We start from the raw sequence: 23,606 nt of genomic DNA, 5'->3' as shown, positions 1-23,606 counted from the left end.
ATTTAGCAAATATTCGTCCAATCTTCATAGATATATTCTTTTATAATTGAGAACATTTTCTTCATGGTTTTAACAATATTTTTCTTGGAATATTCTCAAATTAAATCAAGAGGATTTGATCCTGTGTAGAATATTCTCAGCAGTATACACTTCTGCCTGGGATTTGAGTATAATATGTGCAAAATTATATTATAGAATATATGTATCTCAAAGAACCTCTAAGAAGATCTTGCTAGAATAGAATTTAGAAGAGTATAGAATTAATTTTTGTCTATGAAGTTAATAAAATAATAATTTCAGAATATGGCAATTTAGTATAGTTTAAATAGGTTGAAGAATATTTAGAATTTAATTGTATTGTGAAAGGAGAATTAAGGTGGTATTAATCTGTGAATAATTGGAAAACGTTGAATATTATTATATTTTTTGAAATATTAATAATCCAATATTTTTCAAAATATCAATATTGGTCTGAAATGAAAATGTGAAGAATATTCATGAAGTTTTACTATACATTGCAAATATCGTGAAAACCATTAAAAAAATAATTTTTAAAAATTGACAATCGAAAGAAATTATAGAATACTTGAAACATTGCAAAAATACTTAAATATTCACTTTTACTTGGGATATAATCAGCTTTAAAACTATTTATCCTGGAATATATAAATTAATGACGCTCTATATTCCTAATATTCCCAAAAAAATCGCACCTCGAGTTTTTAGGAAGATTGTCACCCATTTTTATGGAAAATAAGTAAATTTACCTTCAGTTTACAATAATTCTCCCAAATTACTCTGAACACATAAATTATATTAAAAAAAGCAAGTGGAAACTCCGTTTGGGAAACAAAGCACCCGAAGTTTCCGCGGAAACTTCCAAAATGGCGCGCACGCGTCAAAAACTTCGGGTCGATGTTATTATACGCACTTTGGTAAAACATTCATGTATCTCCCATTCAAGTTTTATTAAAGGGTTTCGCTGGTTTACGTGACTCGTATATAGCCCAGTAGTTGGTTTTAGCTAATTTCTTAATTAATTTTTATTGTGCCGAAGAAATATATCACGATCCTGTTAAAGGAACACAAAAAAAAAGAAAACGGGGTCTTTACAAATCATACATGTCCGGTCCCTTAAAAGGGCTCACAAAAGGGATTTTTGCAGTTCTTTACTTCCACACTTTTTCGATGTCAAATTAAACGGTCGAGTTGAGCAGCAGTAGCATTCTTTTTGAAGAAGTTTATTTTTGTTTTCGTTTTTTCTTTGTCCTTTTTTTGTAGTTTTACGTAAGTGGAGTCTTTCGAAAGTTTCGGTAATTAAAAAAGAAGTTATTTGGGAAACTTTGTAAGGGGGGGGAGGGGGGACAAAAAGGAAATTAATTTAAAGTTTGATTAAAGCTGCTGGAATGCCAAGAAGTTTCTTTTGTGTTCTTGAAACTCGGTCTGTTGTTCAGAGATTTTTTTTCAAAATTGTACAATATATGAAAATCGAGGCGTATCTTAGGTGATTTTCACTTTGGATGTTCACTTTTGATGACCTCTAGCAGAGATCTCATATGTCTCAAAATCCTTAAATTAATGTTATTTATAAATCGTAATTTTTGTTACTTTGAAGAGCGTTGAAAGGCTATAACTCAAAACTCATGAGAGCTATGACTCTCTGAAAGATACCAATCGATTCAGAAAGTCTTTGAGCTAAAAGAAAACCATTGGTTTCCTGGGAAAAAATGAAAAGCAGATTTTTGATTAAAAAACAAGATTTATAACCTACCTTAGTAAAGTAACCAATATATCCCAAAATATTTTCATAAAGTGAAAAAAATCCTTTGTGACTGACATAATCATAAAACAGCGCCTCAAATATCCATATTGGTTGATTAAATATCCATCAAAGTAGTTGGTTTAAATCAGGAAATAAAAGCAAAGAATTAAAAAAAATATATATTGACTTTTTAATTATTTTATCACATTTAAACACAATACTATAGTACGTCATTAGTATGACTTTCATTCGAATCAGACATCGTCGGTTCTTCTATTAAGGTCTCACATCTCTTGAATCGTATTTAATAACGTGGTTAAAGGTATTGCTTCGGTTTTCTTTGATAACGTTGTCCCCTGTCACTTTCAAAAATTCTCTAAGATCTTTTGAAAGATTTTTTCTCCTAATATTTTTAAAGGGTACTGCCTAGCAACAAATCCTTTTACTTAAACCCAAATTAATTGTATGAGATTTAACTTGCAATGATGACGTGGTGAAAGAAGAACAATTAAATTATGTTCTTTGGTGTATTTTATCACCATAAATAACATGGCATTTAAATTTTGCCTTAGTCTCATTATTGTTAGAAGCTCTGCTTTTATGGCATACTATATCATCACGGTGTGTTCTTCACTAAATCTAAATAAAAAATGTTTGTCCCTTCCTTTCGATACTCTTTAATTTGCCTTACATTTTTTCTTCTTCAACATATTATTTATTCTTTATCTATTAAAATCTAATTAACTAAATTCTTTATCTATTCTGATTTTTTTTTCCTGTTTCGTTAAATCTCAACAGTTTTCTACCACGGTTTCTCAGGCAACTTTTAGACTGTTTCCATCTCTTTTTTCACTAAGAAGTCTATAAATTATTGATTCGCTGATTCCTGTCATACTGCCACACATAGAAACTATAATTTTAACAGTACTTAAAAGAGCTTGATGCACAAGTGTACATCATGTACGTTCCTATTTAATTTTTAATTTAAATTATACTTAGATTTTATGGTTGATTTTCATCTTTGTGTTTTAAAGGTTTTTTTTAATATGGTTTTTGACCACTGTATATCATAATGTTTTCAAATTTGTCTATAAAGATATAAATATAAGGCAATTATTCTATGCAAAAAAAACGTTTTTCGTTAACCATACCCTTGTCCCCCCACCCACCCCACACGACTTACCAGTAAGGAATTGTTATTAAAAATTATTGTTTTCCAAAATAATACGATTGAATAAAAAGCTGTTTCATCGTTAAGACCTTATCTAATAACACAATTGTTTATTTAAATTTGATATAATTATATAAATGTATATTTATATATACAATAAAAAAAAGAGTGCTAATAGATTGGATGTTATATACGAAAAACGGTGATTTTTCAAAAGAATTTATTGCTGGGTAAATGTTTGGGGTGGGTGGGGGGCTAAGGGTTCTGTTAATAAAAAACATTGCTTTTGCAGAAAATATATATTCAATATTTAATTAAATAACATTGTTTATTTAAATTTTATATAATTTTATATCTAAATATTTAGTATAAAAACAGCGTTATTATATTGGATAATACGGACAAAAAATTAATTTTCAGAAAAATTTTATCAAATATTTGAGTTGTAGTAATCGAGTTTAAAAACTAGATATGAAAAACACACGTCAATTTTTTTTAAGGCCGAAATTTTCTCCCTTTTCTAAACAGAATAGTATATGATATACGAATATTCTATAGTTACTTGACCTTTTACAGTCCATTGCCTTATCCATCTCGACCAAGGGAGAACTTTTGAAAACGACAGTGCACAACGCTACAAAAAAAGAACTAGAGCAATGCTGTAAACCACCTTAATACAGAAGAGCAAAAGTTGTGAAACCTTGATAATCTCGATAAATAAACCATAGAACCTTTAATATTTAATAATAAATCATCTTTGCAGACTACGCGGCTAAATTTTGAGTACAATCTGATTACAAAAGGGCAATAAATACTAAAAACTGTTCTAAGCACATTTAAATGTTCCTATTTAATTTTTAATTATAATTCTTAAATTTTATTAATGATTTTCATCTCTGTGTTTTAAAGGTGTATTTGAGTAACTGAAATAGACATTGAATAATTAATGTAAGAGTGTGGTTTTAATATTATTTTTGACCACTGTATACCATAATGTTTTCAATTTTTTCTATAAAGATATAAATAAGGCAATTATTCTATGCAAAAAAAAAGTTTTTTGTTAACCATACCCTTGCCCCCCCACCCACCCCGCACAATTTACCAGTAAGAAATTGTTGTCAAAAATTATTGTTTTCCAAAATAATACGATTGAATAAGAAGCTGTTTCATCGTTAAGACCTTATCTAATATCACAATTGTTTATTTAAATTTGATATAATTATACAAATGTATATTTATATATATATAATACAAAAAAGAGTGCTAATAGATTGGATGTTATATACGAAAAACGGTGATTTTTCAAAAGAATTTATTGCTGGGTAAATGTTTGGGGTGGGTGGGGGGCTAAGGGTTGTGTTAATAAAAAACATTGCTTTTGCAGTAAATATATATTCAATATTTAATTAAATAACACTGTTTATTTAAATTTGATATAATTTTATATATAAATATTTAGTATAAAGACAGCGTTATTAAATTGGATAATATGGACAAAAAATCAATTTTCAGGAGAATTTCATCAAATATTTGAGTTGTAGTAATCGAGTTTAAAAACTAGATACGAAAATCCGACGTCAATTTTTTAAAGGTCGAAATTTTCCTAAACAGAATAGTATATGATATACGAGTATTCTACAGTTTAATACCTTATACGGTTGATTGCCTTATCCATTTCGACCAAGCGAAAACTTTTGAAACCGACAGTGCACAACGCTACCAAAAAAAAATAGAGCCATGATGTAAACCACCTTAATACAGAAGAGCAAAAGTTGTGAAACCTTGATAGTTTCGATAAATAAACCATAGAACCTTTAATAATTAATAATAAATCACCTTTGCAGATTACGGGGCTAAATTTTGATGACAATTTGATTACAAAAGAACAACAAATACTGAAAACTGTTGTAAGCACATTTGAATGTTCCTATTTCAATTTTAATTTTAATGATAATTCTTAAATTTTATTGTTGATTTTCACCTCTATGTTTAGGTGTATTTGAGTAACTGAAATAGTCATTGAATAATTAATGCAAGAGTGTGGTTTTAATATTGTTTTTGGCCACTGTATACCATAATGTTTTCAAATTTTTCTATAAAGATATAAATAAGGCAATTATTCTATGCAAAAAAAACGTTTTTCGTTAACCATACCCTTGCCCCCCCCCCCCACCCACCCCGCACAATTTACCAGTAAGAAATTGTTGTCAAAAATTATTGTTTTCCAAAATAATACGATTGAATAAGAAGCTGTTTCATCGTTAAGACCTTATCTAATAACACAACTGTTTATTTAAATTTGATATACATAATTATATAAATGTATATTTATATATATAATACAAAAAAGAGTGCTAATAGATTGGATGTTATATACGAAAAACGGTGATTTTTCAAAAGAATTTATTGCTGGGTAAATGTTTGGGGTGGGTGGGGGGCTAAGGGTTCTGTTAATTAAAAACATTGCTTTTGCAGAAAATATATATTCAATATTTAATTTAATAACACTGTTTATTTAAATTTGATATAATTTTATATATAAATATTTAGTATAAAAACAGCGTTATTAGATTGGATAATACGGACGAAAAATTAATTTTCAGAAGAATTTCATCAAATATTTGAGTTGTAGTAATCGAGTTTAAAAACTAGATAGAAAATTCGATGTCAATTTTTTTAAAGGCCGAAATTTTCATAAACAGAATAGTATATGATATACGAGTATTCTACAGTTTAATACCTTATACGGTTGATTGCCTTATCCATTTCGACCAAGGGAAAACTTTTGAAAACGACAGTGCACAACGCTACCAAAAAAAAAAATAGAGCCATTCTGTAAACCACTTGAATAGAGAAGAGCAGAAGCTGTGAAACCTTAATAATCTCGATAAATAAACCATAGAACCTTTAATAATTACAGTGCCAATGTCTGATTCTGAAAAGAAAAGAAAACCAACGCGATAAGACTCGTGTTGTAGCGAGGGGCAAAAAAAAACACCAAATACAAGAAGAAGTTGATAAATGTTTATAAACAAAAACGGGGTCGCAGAGTTTTTTCGTGACGCATCGGATGCGCCGTCGATTCCATAATAATACGTCATCGGGCATATTTTGGCGGGGCTTAAGAACCGACGCCACCGACGCCAACGCCTGCGACGTTGCCGACTCTGTTCTATGATTGATTTTTATAAGGGGTCCCCCATTGACAAAAGAATCTCTTTCTTTCGATCGTCGGGCCACATGTATGCACGCTCTTCAACATTCGCAGATTTTGAATTTTGGGCTTGCTTTTCTAATAAATTTAGATTGATTTCGGGTCAAAGGAAAACAACAAATAAAGCATTTTGAAATCGATTGATTTTTCCAGAATTGATGATTCCAAATTCACTTTGGTAGACCATAACTCAGACGGCAGAAAAGCTACGACTATTCCAGTGGCATCAATAATTATAATATTTTATACATGACTGATGTAAATAGGAAAATTAATTATCTAAACGAAATTATTTTGAATATTTTTGAGGATTTAGCACCCTATAAAAGAAAACTTTTAATAAGCCTAAGCCTTTGTGGCTAACTGACAACATAAGAGCAATGAATAAATTAAAAAAGTAGTACTTTTTAGACGATTATGATAGTATTGGGAATATTTGAAACGAATCAGAAATCAATCAAACATTGCGATAGCAGATGTTAAAAAAGGCATTTTTAAGATAAAATCAATGGCAACTGGTGGTTTCGAGTCCGTTAATCTTTGTCCAGTGATTCTTCACTAAAATCATTATTTCCCGAATGTTGGAAGCTTATTATAATTTAAATTAACAAAATAGCTTCACATGAGATACGCAAATTCTCAAATTTTAAAGCAATTTTAGAAGTCAATTAATGGAATATTAAGAAAAATATAAATTTTTGAAATTAATTAACTAAACGTTGAAGACTCAAAATTTTAAATCATTTAAAAAAACGTTTTTTTCGATTAAATTTAATTTGAGCTAAAGTTAGATTTTTTAAGACTGAAATAGTGAAAACCCAATTAGCTATTTTTCGACGCAACAACGTTGCAAATTGCAACACAACGTTGCATTGTTACGTTGTATTAACCGTAGGGAAAACCCCGTTTTACACCAATTTGAAAGCGATTTTTTTGGTTGTCTCAACGTTACGCACTGACTAACCGTTAACTTTTTAAACGCTTTTGCAACGTTTTTCGAGTTTTGGACCGATGGACGCTATAACGACAGAAAAATTAATTACTTTTTTTAACAAAAAACTAACAGATCAAGCAGCTACTCTAAAAATCTTTTTAATCCTTATTTTGAACAGTCCTTAATAATATTTGTTTTGTATGTAGTTTAATATAATGAATTATACTGGTAAAATACCCATTTAGTGTGAAAAGATTAATACTGTAATTTTTTTTATTTGTAGAAATCCGTTGTTTTTGTCCCTGGTTGGTCTGAAGCAAGAGGAAGAACGGAACCTAATCTAAAATTTTAATATTTCAATAATTGTTTGCAGTTTGTTGCGCGTATGCAGCACGTTTTTTTACAAACTTTACTAAACAAAAACTTTAACTTTTACAAAAAAAGTTCTTTGAAAAATATAAACTTCGATAGAATGGAAGGACATTTTAAAATTTTAAAGTAGTCCACATGTAAAAATTAATACAAACCTTTTTACTGCTATCTTGATTCTACATTATCCATATCAACTTCAACAACAACTCTTTATATTATCTCTTCATTTTTTAAAGCAAAATAAACATAATAATTCGAAAAATTGTACACGTCTGCACATCGTTGTTTTAAGTGTAAATTACTACTGCTATCATATTTGTATATCATTGTAAAAACTGCAGAGTTTTACAACACAAGTTACGATACAGGTGCAGTACGTCGAAGTTTGGTCAAAAATAAACGTCGTTGCAATACCAACTAAATTTTGCACCGAAAACAACGTTGCAACTAGTAAAAATAAGAGTAATCTTTAATTAATTGGTATAAGTTTGGAACTTGGGAATTAATATCTTAGTGGAAAAAAAAATTAAGTTAACTGTTTAAGGAAAGTCAAAAATTTGAAGCTTTGGATATATTTTCAAAATAAAAAATATTTATTTAAATATAATTAATAATAAATAATTTGAATATGTATTTAAAAAAAAAATAGTTACTTGAAAATGGCCCTTAAATTTATACATTTTGGAATGCTTTCAATTGTGCAAAATAAAGCAAAATTGAACCTTAAAAAAAAGAAATGAATAATTGGAGATGAAGAAATCAATTAATAGATTCTTATTTTTTTTTTATTTATCCTGTATCTAAGACAAGGCTTAAATTGCTAAATTTTAATTTAGTAATCAACGTGTTCAAAATTTTTATTTGAATTTTTTTTTGAATATCTCGAAAAGTCGTCTGTCCAATATGAAACTGTCCAATAAATATTAAGAATTTTAAATTGTTAAATTAAAAAAAACATTTATTTAATTCAAAGGCCCTAAAATTCATAAATTTTGGAATTCTTTCAATTGTGAGGAGTTTTAAAAACAAAATTGAACCTCAAAAGATATTGAATTATTGATTGGAGATGAAAAACCAATGAATAGAATCTTAATTTTTTTAAATTTAGTTTGTATGCCTTTTCTAAAATTGCTAAAAATTGGAATTATATTTTATAGCTAATGTTTGGAATTTTAGAAGTTGGGAATTAACATAAAATATTAAGTGAACTGCTCTAAAAAAGCCAATAATTCGAAGCTATGGATCATACAAAAATACAGTGAAAGTCGAATATAACAACGGCGAAGGGACTACTGAACATAGGTCGTTATAAACGGCCGGCGTTCTAGTAAAGGACCTACATACACTACGTCTTTTTCTTCAAATAAAACTATGTACATACCTAATTATGTTTGTTATAAATATTTTTTATTTTACAAAATCCTGCAAATAAATAGATACATAAAAACCAAAAATTAAAATAAAAAAAAAAACTAAATTTACACTGATATAGTACATAAAATACATTTGTATGTATATACATATAAAAAAAATTATGTTATTATTGTATAGTACAAGACTGTTTGGGGTCTTCACTGCTCGTAAAGCTTCTTCAATAGATGGTGGATTCAATTCTTCTTCGTCCTTAGACCTGCCGTCTTCACCTTGATCTTGGGTATCCTCAATTGTAAGCACCTCCGCTGCAATTTGCTCCGCTGCAATCACCCAAAGTATTGTTTGTGTCTAAGTGACTATCAGAATCTATGAAATCAGTCCATAATTCATCAGTTAATTTAGAGTTTTCTTTAATTACAGCCAGAGGCACATAATCTTCTGTATCAAAGTCATTACTTATTCTTCTTGCCAAAACGGTTAAAGGAATGTCGTCTTCAGAGTCGGCAGTGTCTGTTCTAGAAATTCGGCATTTTTAAAACAATTAATGATTGTTCGTTGTCATACCCTATTCTAGGCTTTGGAGATCTAGGAGATCTAGGCATCGATATTGCGTCCAAAATATTAATGGAAGACTCCTTAGATAACTGCTAACAATTTTCAATAATATTCATTAACTGAAACTTTCTATAATGAACTTTTAAAGATCTTATAATACCTTGGTCAACTGGCTGGAGCACTGATGTGGTATTGGGTGGCAAGAATTGAAGATTAATATTGTTTAAATTTGACACTTTTGGGTGCGCCGGGCAATTATCTACTAGGAGTAAGATTTTATTTTTTTTCTTCATTAGCTCAGAGTCCCAATCTCGCAAGATCTTAATAAACAAGTCTGAAGTCATCCAGGCTTTTTTGTTAGACATGTAGGTAACAGGTAATGTCTTAACATTTTTAAAACAACGGGGTTTTTTGATTTTCCAATAACAATCAACTTATGTTTTTCTGACCCAGACATATTGGCAGCAACAAAAAGAGTACTTCTCTCTTTGGACATTTTCCTTCCCTTTCGCCTTAAATTTCAGTGTCATATCTGGAAGCATTTTGTAGAACAGACCTGTCTCATCTGCGTTAAAAATCTGATCACTTGCATACCCTTTTCCTATTTCAGGCCATACAGTTTTAAGCCAGTTTTCTGTCACTCCAGGAGGTACACTAGGAGATTCACCACTTATCTTTCCATAAACAATACTATGCCTTTTTCGAAAACGTTTTATCCAACGTTCTGTGCAGGTGTATTCCGGTCCTTTATTCAGTACCTTGCCTAAATGTTCCGCTTTTGCCTGTAGTACAGGACTACTAATTGGCGATCCTCGACTTCGTTCAACTTTAAACCAGTTAAATAATGCTTTATCTATATCTGCATGACTGGATAACCTAAGTTTCTTCTTTGGTAGCAAATTCTCATTAAATGAATTTTTTATTGCATCCCAGTTCATCCAAATTGTAGAAGCACTTGGATGCGATAAGCCTAACTCGCTTGCAATAGCAATATTGGATTCACCTTCCTCAAGTCTGCAAGTTATTAAGCCTTTTTCCTCAATGGACAAAACTTTTCTTTTTTTTTTAATTCAATGTATTTTCCTGGCTTCCAGTTCCGCGCGGTAATTCCCCCAAGAATAACTTATTGGTTACAAATGATTGCTGTGATTCTGTGTGAATCACACACGTTCGGTCGTATTCAAAATTGTTGGCATATCTTTTCTCCTAATTTCCATAAATTGAAATGAATTTTCTATAGGCTTAAAGCATATTAGTGTTTTTTTTTTTAATAGAATTCCAAATCAAAATTTGAAATTAACGTACATCCATATAACACTTTTTTATTGAAATTTTTCTTTGAATATCTCGAAAAGTCGTCTCATAAAACTGTCCATTAAACATTAAGAATTTTAAATTGTTGAATTAAAAAAAAACATTTATTTAGGATTTTTTGAGTATATATTCAAAAAAAAGTCTGAAATATATATTATAGTTTTTCCCTAAGATTTTTTTTATTTTATGCAATGAAGAATTAAAAAAATTAATAATCTAAGCCTTGAATGTTTTTAATTAACCAAAAAAAAAGCTGAAGACAACGTTGCAACTAGTGAAAATAAGAGTAACCTCAACTTAGGTGACTGCAAATTGTTACTTGGTAAGCGTTTATTGGAGATATTTTGACTAGCACCTTTTAAAAAATCCAGATTTCATTTTTTGTTTAGCCTGAGACTTAAAATCCCCCTTTGAACATTTTCCAATTTACAACCCTCGTAATCTAAAAAAAACCTCTCTATTGAATAAATAAACTCGATACGTGCGATCCGTCTCTGGCCGACATAAAACCGCGCGAATCCGCGAGAGCATAGAGCGTCGTGTCGTCGTTCCCAAAGCGGTGGAGGCAAAGAGCAAAAAATAAAAAATAAAACAAGATAAAGAGGGAACTAGGACGACGGTCTCTCTCTTGACCGTGACCTCGCTCGACAAGGAAATGCGTTACGCACCGCGTGAGTCGCTGTGCGACGCCGACGAGGACGCCGGCGACGCTGCCACCTTTTATGCGTAGCGCGTCTTTTCATCCGTTAGCGGAGAGGCGGGGAGGAGCGAGGGGGAATCCCCCAGGAAAAGAGGACGATTTTCAAATGGTTGTCGCTGTGTTGCCAAAGTTAGACGAGCTGTTGAGTTCAGAATAAAAAGTTTCTATTTGAAGCGAAATTACCCAGAATAGTAAACGCGTTTGATTTACATGCTTAAAAAACTAGAAACAGAGGGAAGTCAAATTTGATGGCTAGATTCTATATCTACGCACTACTAAAGAAAGAAGGAAAAAAATTCAAATTATAAGTAGAAAGGCACTAAGTGCATTCACGATAAAAGGAACGAATTCATTCAAAATTCAGGTGTTTTTTTTATATTTTGGACACGTCGATTAGCATTGTCACCTGCGCATTTTTTGCAATGGAAATTTTCTATACAGGGCACCTCAAGTAGGAACTATGGCGTCAATATTAATTTTTTTAAATTTAACACCCAGTATATTTTGCATGACATTTTACAATTCTACATATATATATTTTGAATACTTTTTTGTATAGCATACCATATGCCTAAAGTCAATGGTTTGTCACATTTGCGTAATAGACAATGCGATATTAAAAAATAAAAATTTATACAAGATTTATTGCAACTGATATTCAGTTTGTTGTTCATTTACTTGCAATGCATTTTTATCATTTAGCGGATTGATTAGTCCTTAGTAATTTTTTATCGAATTCTTTGCTTTCAATCATCAATATTATTTGGTCTCTTCGCATACGCTTTGGACTTCAAATAACCCCATAACAAAAAAAATCTAATGGGGTTATATCCGGTGACCTCGGTGGCCACTCAAACGATCCTCTTCGTCCAATCCATCTGTTAGGAAGATCTTCAGTTTTATTTTTTTATAAAACTAATTTTTCAAAATTCCAAAATTTAGCACTCCGAAGCAAGGTATACACAAGAATTTTTTTGCAATTTCGTTTAAAAAAGAGAAAAGAAAGTAGAAAAATTAACACAATTTCTTTGTAATTATTGAATCATAAGTTCATTCTTTAATCATTAAATATAAAAGCCTAATTAATTTTTTTCGACAAATAATTTCGAAGTGAAGTTTGAGGAAAAATTAGAAAATCTTTGATGTTAGGTAATAGGGGCTTAAGTCAAAAAATATAGTTTTTCAGAAAACGAATTTGAAAATTTAAAAAATTGCTGTAAATCCGATTATTAATTTAAAGCCTGAAGTTTTTGATATTAGTCAGAGTATTTAATTATTTTTTAGATCAAATACTATTCATTATCTAGAAAAGTGTATTTTCCAAAATTTAAATGACTTAAGTATTTATGAACAAAAAAAAGTTTTTTTTAGCTTACTGATTTTTAATAAAGGACTTATGTCAGAATGGAGTAACTTTTAATAAGGCAAATAATATCAAAATACATGTTTTAAAAAACACAAACTAACTTTTTTTCCCTTAGAAACTAATTGATTCATTTAGCCCTTTATTTAATTTTCTCCTTGTTCTACTGCTTCATCCACTAGATCTGGCTCATTATCAATAACTTTAGTATCGGTAGGTAAATTTTGATAAAATTGGTGAAACACTGGTGGCACCAAAGAAAGAAGCGAACACAAGTCTTTATTTTTCTCTTTTGATATTGGAAGTAACCCTATAGTATACAGTTCCTTAACTACCAAATCTTTTAGGTTTTGACTTTTGCCCCGTCTCAGAAAGCTTTTAATTTTAAAATCTTTAGTATCAGATATAGAACTTTTGTAACGTACCATACCGCCATTATTATATTGTAGCCATTGCACATTATGCCAATAAAACTGTTCGCCTAATATATTTTTCTTTCTGTTGACCATTACTGATTTTAATAACCCGGAATAATCCAAGAATTAATTTTGCTCCATTTCGTGGACTTTAAATTGTCTTTTTCTTCCAGTTGTTCTCACCAACTGGTACCAATCGCGTGGATGATATACTGGAACTTCTATTTTCTTTTTTCGCTTTTCTATCATGGAATGATCAACATCACATTCCATATGTGTATGCCCAGATATTAAGAACTTGTGGTTTATCATTAAATTGGGATTTTCACTTTGAGCCTTTATAAACATAGCAGCGACATGACTGTTTCGATTTTGTCCACCACATGTGTCGGAGTAAAAAGTTATATTATTTACATCATTGGGCAAATTTTTTAATGTGAGTGTACAAGCAGGAAGCAATTTCACATGTAATGCGTCGATTCTCCATTGCTATCATGCACTGTTAAATTATACGTCCAGAGCTGACGTTTATAGAATGCTACTGAAGAAGGCACTGCTGGAGATTAAAACTAAAGCATTTTTTATAGGGATTTATTTTAGCTTCCGTCTTATCTTTAGTTTTTGCTTCGATGCAGCATTAGCTTGGTTGTGGTGCAATTCCAGTTCCTTTTGTAAACGAATTTCGTCTTCTTTATTTCCTGATTTAGAAGCAACCTGTATTTGCATACTAAAAGTGTCGCATTTATAGCAGGTATCAACATATGGCTTTTTAAACGATAGTTTTAATTTGTGAAATTCTTTTTTATATATCGTTCTTCCCACGGGATTTTGCCTTCGCAGATTTAGGTGCGATGTTGTAAGTCATTTGTAAGTCTTGTATAATGACTCTCGTGAGAAGGGAACGATTTAATATGTGTACGCACTTCATTTAATTCCTGTTCAGATTTTTTATTTACGGAAGGTGTTATATCTCTTTGATCTGTAATGCCAGAAGTGTATTTGCATTTTGTTTTTTAAAACCACTTTTATAAACTTTTCCTTTTCATCCAAAGTCTTACAAAAACAATCTTTGCATACAGATATTGCTTTTCCATTTATTTCAAAGAGTCGCGTTTTCTTTTACGACTTACTTGGGTATCTTTGGAATTAATTAGATTTGCAATAAATGTAACCCTTTTGCTATGGGATCCTAAGGACCAATATCCATCAAAAATTTTTTTATCGAACGTCTTCATTTAGCGTTTGTGAGCATTTTTTTCTACAATCTTTTAAAGGCTTCATATGTCTTGCATTTACCATTTTACCGCTTATATTCACGTAACTTTGTCCAGAATGAATTTTTTCAGTTCTCTCTTTTCTTACAACTCGGGACCACTTTTTTAATGGTTTATCTATATGAACTTTTGCCTTTTCTGCTCCAATTATTGTTGAGGAAGCACTAGGTCCAGCTTGATCAGTTATGTCCAATTTTTCTTGTGATTCTAAAATTTAAAAAATATAACGATCTAAAAACTTAACATACTACTTTGAATATTAGTAGAGGAAATATTAGCCTTTGAACGACCTATTTTTCTCTGAATGGACAATAAATCAATGTTGTCGTCACTGCTTTCACTTTCAGATTGTCCAGGTAAATAGTCCTTATCTGTCATTTGAATTTAAGATAGGTGTCAAATCCGCCGTCAGTGAAGGGGCTGGCGATGATGCTACAGACCCTATATCTGGGATCTGATCTTCTGTTAGCGACACAGCTAAACTTTTATTTATTGTATCGCCGATAACTAGATATGTAAAATTAGTCAGTAACATACACGATAAAATTACAAGCAAAAATGGTTCTTTTACTATACCGTTTTAAAAGCATTCACCTTTATTTCCTGCGGTATCCAACTGTATATAATTTTCACCCAAAAAATTCTCATCAAAGTCCAAAATATTTGAAAAATCCGAATAAACAGTTGGAGAAGGCATTAAAATTTTGTAACTTAGGTGATCAGTATTAGGCATTTCTTCGTGACCATTATCCGGTGTATGGGAGTGTGAAATAACTGGAATTAATAATTTATATTTTTGTAAATTTATAATGAGGTTATGTTATGTCGTATTAAAATACTTTACTAATAATAAACATAAGACAATTTTAAAAATTATAACAATTATATTTACCTGTTTCTTCACATTTTCTTGCCAATTGCAAAATAATTTTACTTCTTGCACTCAACGATTTTCTACGATAAACAAACAACGACTACACATAAACTTCTAACCACGTGTAAATTCCATATACATAATAATGATAAATTGATACGAAAGTCTTAAGTCAGCAATGCAATTTTAAATTTAAAAATAACGTTTTGATATAAAGGACTTAAATTGACTTAAGTTATTATGACACTACTTTCCTTTTACAATGTTTTGGTACGACGGTCTTATGTAAATTTAAGACTCTATTACCAGACCAGAAATTTTGTACCAATTTATGGGGCCTAAATAAAAACGTTACGACTTAAGTCTCTAACATCACCAGAACGAGCAAAAAATTTTGACTTAAGACCAACATTTTTCGGGATTTCGTCAAAAAGTGACTTAGGACCTTTGTACCTAACATTAAAGAAATATTTTGCAAACTTTATTAAAAATACCTCAATGACTTTCAAGAACGTAATTTAAAAAAATCCAATAATTTTTTTGAAATTTCTTCAAAACCACAAATAAATTTTAATTAAAATTCTTTAATTCATTTCTGAAATTAATAATTAAAAAAATTCAAGGCTTATTTTTTATATGATCCATAGCATCAAATTTTTGACTTTTTTGTAGCAGTTCACTTCAATTTTACTTGAAATACAATTTTAAAATGTTAATTCCCGACTTCTAAAATTTAGCAATTTAAACTTTGTCTTATATACAGAATAAATTTAGAAAAATTAAGAATCTATTCATTAATTTCTTCATCTCCAAGCCATTCATTCATTCAATATCTTTTAAGGTTCAATTTTGTTTTTTTAAACTCCTCACATTTGAAAAAATTCCAAAATATATGAATTTAAGGGCCATTTTCAAGTAATTCAAATTCTTTATTATAATAAAGAATTTGAATATGTAGAAAATATATTCAAAGCTTCAAATTTTTGACTTTCCTTAAACAGTTAACTTAATTTTTTTTTTACTAAGATGTTAATTCCCAAACTATACCAATAAATGAACAAACTGAAAAATCTGGCCCAATTGTTACAAAACTACCGGTATTAGAATTTATTTATATGGCATGTAAACAATGGTTTATTGCAATTTTAAGTAAATGCGACGCATATTTAGAGATTTCTTAATTATCTATAATAAAAATTATAAACATTTAAGAAAACTTTATTAAAAAAAAAATATATAAAACTTATATCGACTGCCACTGATCTGATATAGCGAAAGCGAAATGCGAACAGGAGCTCTGGGCTTTGTGTACTCCGAAATGAGTCACTACACAAAGAGAAATCAATAGTCTAAAGCGCGAATTTCGCTTCAGATCAGTGCGATTGCCATTTTGACGACGTCCCTATTTATAAAAAGACCCATTTCCCACTTTTAATTCATTCACTAACGGATTTCATTCTTTTCCAGATATTATTTTTGTATCACTCTACAAAAGACGACAAGAGGACCTATACACTAACATAGAGCTATAAGAAACCAAAACAAAAAGGCTATTTTTATATACGAACCAATTAAACATACAGTACAAAAGCAAGAGTACAAAATAGAATATAAACTACCCCAATTAAACCTCACGCATTTCAGGATTTTTTTTTAAATAATGACAATAAAGATGATATTTTTCTAACAACATTCCAGTAGAGCTAGTAGAGATGTTTAGTAAAACATAACGATAAGCATGAGTGAGACGCTAAGCCAGGACCCGGACGGGTTGGGGGTGGCTTACACGACCCTGGCGCCCTCCTACCCCTCGACCCCGGCAACCCCCAGTTCGACGGTGCAAGATCTACCGCCCGGTGCCAATCTGCCCCCCTTTTCGACATTCGCCGCCGAAATGGACAGCAACGGAACCTTCAGCTCGGTATCCGATCGACTGTTCAGCGACACACGTCTCCTGGACATATCCAATTGGGATTATTATACGACAGAGACGAGGCTGATCGAACGTGGCGAGAACGGTTTAAGTATCATCACCTCGCAACCGCAATACAGACCGTGGGAGTCCAAACCGGTGGACTCGACCTCGCAAGTCACCACGTTTGCCGAATCGTTCGCCAATCAGCCACAAAACGGTGCTTCCAAGCTGCCGAGCTTCCAGAGTCAGTTCCAGGCGTTCAGCGAGGCGAACGGTGGTGCTCCAGGCGAGCCCACTTTGACCACCCTCACCAATTTAACCCCGGTGTCGCCGAATTCCGTGTCTAGTCCCCAAAGCCAAACCTTAACCACTTTGAACTCTAGTTTTCACACCCTTAGTGCCGCGAGAAGCTACCCTTTAGTGCCAGCCCCTATCCAGGCAAGGGAAATCCCTTCGATACAGCAACAGTTCTTGGACGAGAGGCATATACAGCTATACTCGCATCCAACCACGAATTTAACCCTGAACAACGCCATACATTTCCCCGCTCAAAATGGGGCGATCATCCAGAATAGCCAGATCATTTCCTCACCTGCCATGGTGACCGTATTAAAATCAGAACCGGACTTAAAGCTTGGCAGTAGTAATTTAACTACGTTACACCAAACGGACCCTGCGGGGTTGAAGTTGCAAAATGTCGCGCTCCATGCCGGACAATTCCAGAACCCCATGACCTTGAACAGCGATAACGGACTGTATAACGGTATCGAGAAGAAGATGAATAACGGCGCGGGAATCACGTCACCTACGCGGAACGATTTTCGTAAGAAGGAACGTCGGAAAATGCGAGCTAATAGTTTGGAAAGTTCGGCGGAAAGCGACGGCGCGTCGAGTAACATGGACTTGAATTCGGAAAATTCGGGACAGGTGGCGGCCGTGTCGAGTACCGACGGTTTCAAGAGTCACCAGGGGATTCCCATGGGCATGGAGCACGACATTACCGGCGGCGCGATGGACAAACAGGTGAAGAAGAAGAGGAAGCGGTGCGGAGAGTGTATCGGGTGCCAGAGGAAGGACAACTGTGGCGATTGCGCTCCTTGTCGGAACGACAAGAGCCATCAGATTTGTAAGCAGAGGAGATGCGAGAAGCTTACCGAGAAAAAGGTAAGTGGGGGTTTTATGGTAGTGGTTTTTTTTTGGTTGCCTTTTATATAGGAAATAGAACGGAAGTTTCATTGGAAGTAACTATATCCTGGAGACAAGTTTCTGTTGGGAACCTTCATGCAAATCGTCTTCTCTTCAGGGTAAACTCCATATCCATCTTTAGATTAAGAGATAGATCCTCAAGTTTTGAGTAGTTCTCTCATTGTGTTCCAGTGCACTTTTTCATTGTCATAAATAGTAAAGGAATAGTCCATACTTCCAATGGAGTCGTAAATTAAAGTAAAATGCAAATCCCACAGTCTGGCTCCACTTTTCACTAGTTTATTTTACACGATTTTGGTTTAGAATTCCCAACATGTTTCGGACACAGCGCGATGTTCATCATCAGGAAATACTAAAAAAAATTGGGCTTGAACAAAGAAACAAGAAATAAAAAGGCACAGAAAAGACTTTAAAATTAACATAAGTAACAATTACAAAAATTAGCACACACCAGGGTTTGGGTTTGACAATAAAAATCTTTTATATATCCAGTGTGTCCCGAAATTACATCCCAATATTTTACCAGCCGCATCTTTGTCTAAAAATAAGAACTTCATATACAGGAATCGTTTTCATGTTACAGGGTGTTTTATAATTCTTATTGAAGATGGTTTTTTGTTAATATTTTCGAAATGCCTGGTCGTTATTTTTAAAAGTTTTTAACGTATACTACTGTTATTATTACTAACTGATTTTATAACATTTTATGCTAAAATTTATACAGGGTTGGTTAAGATTAGTGGCCAGCAAAAATAAAAACGTCATAACTTTTTTCTGGTTACTTTTAAATTATTTGGATAATAAAATTAAAAAGAACCAACATTTTTACATAAAAAAAGAATTTTTGTCTTTTCTGTCTTTCAGTTTTTTTTTCTTAGCTAATAAGTTAATTGTTTTAATTTTTCTCAATTATTTACACATTATTTATAATTTTAAAATAAAATTTTAAACAAAGAAAACAGTTTTTGATCTTAAAATTAAGTATTTGTAATAGTCTTACGTCATGTTTATACCTGATGATTTTAATTTTTTTAAACGTGATCAAAAATACTTTATAAGTGTAGGTTGTAAAACATTTAAGTCTGATTATTTCAGAAACGAGCACCCCTATCGAAATAAGACAAGAGCACCTTTTTTTATGTAAAAATGTTGGTTCTTTTTAATTTTACTATCCACATAATTAAAAAGTAACCAGAAAAAAAGTTATGACGTTTTTATCTTTGCTGACCACTAATTTTAATCGACCCTATATACATTTTAGCATAAAATCGGTTAGTTACAATAACAGTAGCATACGATACAAATTTCGAAAAATAAGGACCAGGCGTTTCGAAAATATTAACAAAAATCCATCTTCAATAGGAATTATAAAACACCCTGTAACATGAAAACGATTCACTTTTCAAGATTCCTGTATATGAAGTTTTTGACTTATTTTTAGACAAAGATGCGGCTGATAAAATATTGCGATATAATTTCGGAACATCTTGTATCCTACTGTTAACGAAGATGAAAAGAGGCGTCAAGTTAGACTGAATAACTATGCTAAAGAAATTTTTAGGAGTAATTACATTATTTTCGAAGTAATTTTTTTGACATAATGAATAATTTTTGAAAAACATTTACTTTATACAAGGTGATCCAGTTTCGAAAGCGAAAACTTACGTGGCAAACAGAAAACCTCAAAATAATCTCACTTTGGAATGTAAACTATATTGGAAAAATGCTTCGTTACAAAGATACAAGGTGTCCAAGTTTTAATTAAAATATTTAAATTTGGTTATATTTTCAGAACTAATTTCTTGTTCTTGTTCTTGACTTATTCTGAGACTATAAGCCTTGTTCTTTTTAGCTTACATAAAAAAGAAAAAAGAAAAAACCATATTGTCGTCCTACGATTGTTAAATAATTACTAAAAATGGAGGGCATTAGTATAACAACAAAAGTAACAGGGGAAACATAAATATCACTAATACAAGTAAGGATTCAGGAATATACGGAAAGCAAGCGGGTTGAGCTTTAAAGTTTGATTCTATTTGTATTTAAGAAATGCCAAACATTTTATACATGTCCATGTTGTCTATAGCATTTAGTGGACATTCAAATAAGATGTGATTTATATCATCATACTTTTCACAGTCACAGAGGGATAATTATTTTAAATAGATGTGACTTAGTAAGACAATGACTAGTACGCATTCTAATAATGATGTGTCTTCTGTCTATATATTTAATATTGGCAAACCATGTTTTATAAGGGAAGTCAAATTGAATTTTACCACAATTATAATGTTTAGTCTCAATTAAATATTTCTATTTGTTTGAAAAGTTATTATTTATTTTATTTTTGAGTACCTTAAGAATATCGTTTATGTCAATAAGTAATCACAGCCAAAGTATCCGCTTCTGATTTTCCCAGTTTATTCTCATGACCTGGTATCCAGGCAAGCTGAATGTCAAAGCCTTTTTCATTGGTTGTACTAATTAGTTGCTTTGTTATGATAATCTAGCGATCTATCCTTGCAGATAAAAGATTACTTTTGATTTTGCGACTACACTCAAAGAATCCGAAAAGATGATAGCTTTCTTTGTTGGTTTTGCTATTGCAGTTTTTACCGCATCGTAAATTGCAATGATTTCTGCTTTATAGATATTGAGACAGTCTGGTAACCTTGATGCGAATTTATAATTTAAACTGGGAATGGATATTCCGAACCCTACCCTATTACCATGTTTAGAGGCCTCGGAAAAAATAAAAGTCTTGTTTAAAAACTTGTTTAGATATTTTAAAAATATTTGTTTAGATATTTAAATGAAATTTGGCAAGTTTGGTTAGATAATAAAGATACATCTTTTTAATATTTGACTTCGCACAATTTGTATTGAAAAAAATTATACGTATGAATAAAAATAATTTCTCACTTAGTTTATAACACAAAATGAATATAGTTTTTTTTTTTATTTAATACGTAATTTACTAAAACAAAATTAAATTCATTAGGCAACTGGATCTAATTTTTTTTCAATAAAAAAAAGTGTTTCAGTGTTTTCTTTTTGCATTTTATGATGACAGTTTTTTGAAGGTCGTTTATTTTTAATATAATTATTATTATTAACGTTGCTATTAAAGTTGTCTGTATTTAGGTATTTATCTAAATAATGTTTTTTTTTGCTACGGATTTTGTGTTGGAAATGCGGAATCAACAGTTCGTGAATATCGTAGACGATGTTCTAATAGAAGAATTCCAGATGCTCGCGTTTTTATTATAACTCATCAGAGTTTCCGGTACTTTGGTACGATGAATAGTCATATTAAATAAAATAGAAATCAGCGAAATAATAATTTAAATAACCATGTACTTCGTACTTCTCATAATAATCCAACCCTTGCAAAGGAGTTCTGCATATTCAGATATCTAGGTCTAAAATTTAAAGTCCAAGTCAAAAAAGATTAATATTTTACCAGTGGCAAAGATTAATATCAAAATCCCAGAGAAATTATAATTAAAAATGGTCCAAGTTTGAACTAAAAAACTATTTGTGGACTTTTTTAATAACTGCAGGAATACTTAGACTATTTATTCGTTAATTTAAGGCATCAGAGTTGGATTTAATTAGAAGGGATTAGGTGTCAAAGAATGGCTAAATACAAATTATTCACAATGATGGATTTGAACAAACAATCCGTCTGGGGACAAAAGACTTAAATAGTTAATATGTTAATGGTATAGGTTTAGGCAAATTTCATATTTGAAGGAAGATTTAATTCTAAGGATTCAATGAGATGCGCCAAAGTCCTGATGTGTCAGCTGCAATACATGCGTTAGTTAAAAGATGCCAAAAGTGTATTGAAGTGAATAAACTACATTTGGTTATTCTTATTAAAAGTCACTAGTTTTTATAAATTTTTCTATATGTAGGGTGTCTCCTTTTTCATAGGGACAGTATTGCTATCTCCGATACTATAAAAGATACGAGGGCGGTTAAATTAGAAAAAAGTTGCGGCATTTTATTCTGATTAAAAAAGTGTATTTAGATTTTTTATGCGACGTTTCGTTTTTTAGATATCATCATCAACTTTTTTTTTTAAATACGGACCTAGATTTTTTATTTTATATTTAAAAAGAATTTTTATTTTCATTTTCAACAATGTATAACTTAAATGTCTGTCTCGACGTTTCGGTATAAAAATAGCAGTTTTCAAGCTTTTTTCTTTAATACGGACCTGATTAGTATTTACAAAATTAAAATACCTTTTGAATGCATATTTACCTATTTATCTTCAATATCAAACATAAAATTTTAAAACTACAGTGCCCTTTTTTTGTGGGTAAGAAAAAGAAATTCGAAAATTTGGTATGGTTCTTTTAATTTACGAGTACTTGCTTTAGATTTAGAAGGGGAACAATAAATGTGTAAATAAAATAGAATTATACACTTTTAATAAGAAATATTTTATTTACTTTACAAACAAATGACAAACGTGTATTAACCAAAAAAATAACAAAACAATACGATTTAACTAAAGAAACAACATTCTCTTTACATACATTAGGCAAGAAAAGTTGCTGTTTTTCTTGCTTATAAAGCCGTTTTTTAATTCTAAGAAGAAATTAAGCAGTTTTTTACAAATAACATTTACTCTATTTACAAAAAATTTTCGAAGTGTCCCCCATTATGTTCAATGTATTTTACGGTAAATTCTCTATTGAGCGGGTTAAGTATTCGGGCTTTAAATCTCTAAATGCAGCAGTGACCCGATGTGTTAACACCTCCATATTATTTATTTCACTGTTATTGACTTTATTTTTTTAAAATCCCTATAAGAAGTAATCCAGAGGATTAAGGCATGGGGAACGAGGAGGCCACCTTACAGGACCGTTTGTTCCTATCCAGCAATTAGAGAAATTTGTGTCGAGAAAATCTCGGGCAACAGCGGAATTGTGAGCGTCACAGCCATCCTGCATAAACCACCGAATACTTCTTAATGTTTCCAATGGAATTTCATCTATAACTTCTGTCAATAGGTTAACGTACCTTTCATCATTTAAATTTCCATCAATAATTTTGTGACCTATTAGCTTATTACCGATGATTCCGCACCACATATTAAAACTAAATCGATATTGAGGCTTAGTTTCTTCTACTACATGTGGGTTGTT

The 23,606-nt window shown here is 31.2% G+C and overlaps 1 protein-coding gene across 2 annotated transcripts in view; it reads left to right on the top strand.

The window, feature by feature from the left end:
• The window catches only part of LOC126743693 (DNA N6-methyl adenine demethylase), a 108,691-nt gene that overhangs the window by 4,959 nt on the left and 80,126 nt on the right, over positions 1-23,606 (top strand). For both annotated transcript variants that reach the window (XM_050450904.1, XM_050450905.1), the window contains exon 2: positions 16,791-18,402. In XM_050450904.1, coding sequence (XP_050306861.1) covers positions 17,062-18,402 — 1,341 coding nt within the window. In that variant the 5' untranslated portion in view covers positions 16,791-17,061. The remainder of the gene's footprint in view (positions 1-16,790; positions 18,403-23,606) is intronic.

Source organism: Anthonomus grandis, chromosome 13, assembly GCF_022605725.1.
Source record: "Anthonomus grandis grandis chromosome 13, icAntGran1.3, whole genome shotgun sequence".
Lineage (NCBI taxonomy): Eukaryota > Metazoa > Arthropoda > Insecta > Coleoptera > Curculionidae > Anthonomus > Anthonomus grandis.
Note: the sequence above shows the minus strand (reverse complement) of the source record. Positions and strands in the feature narration are given on the sequence as shown.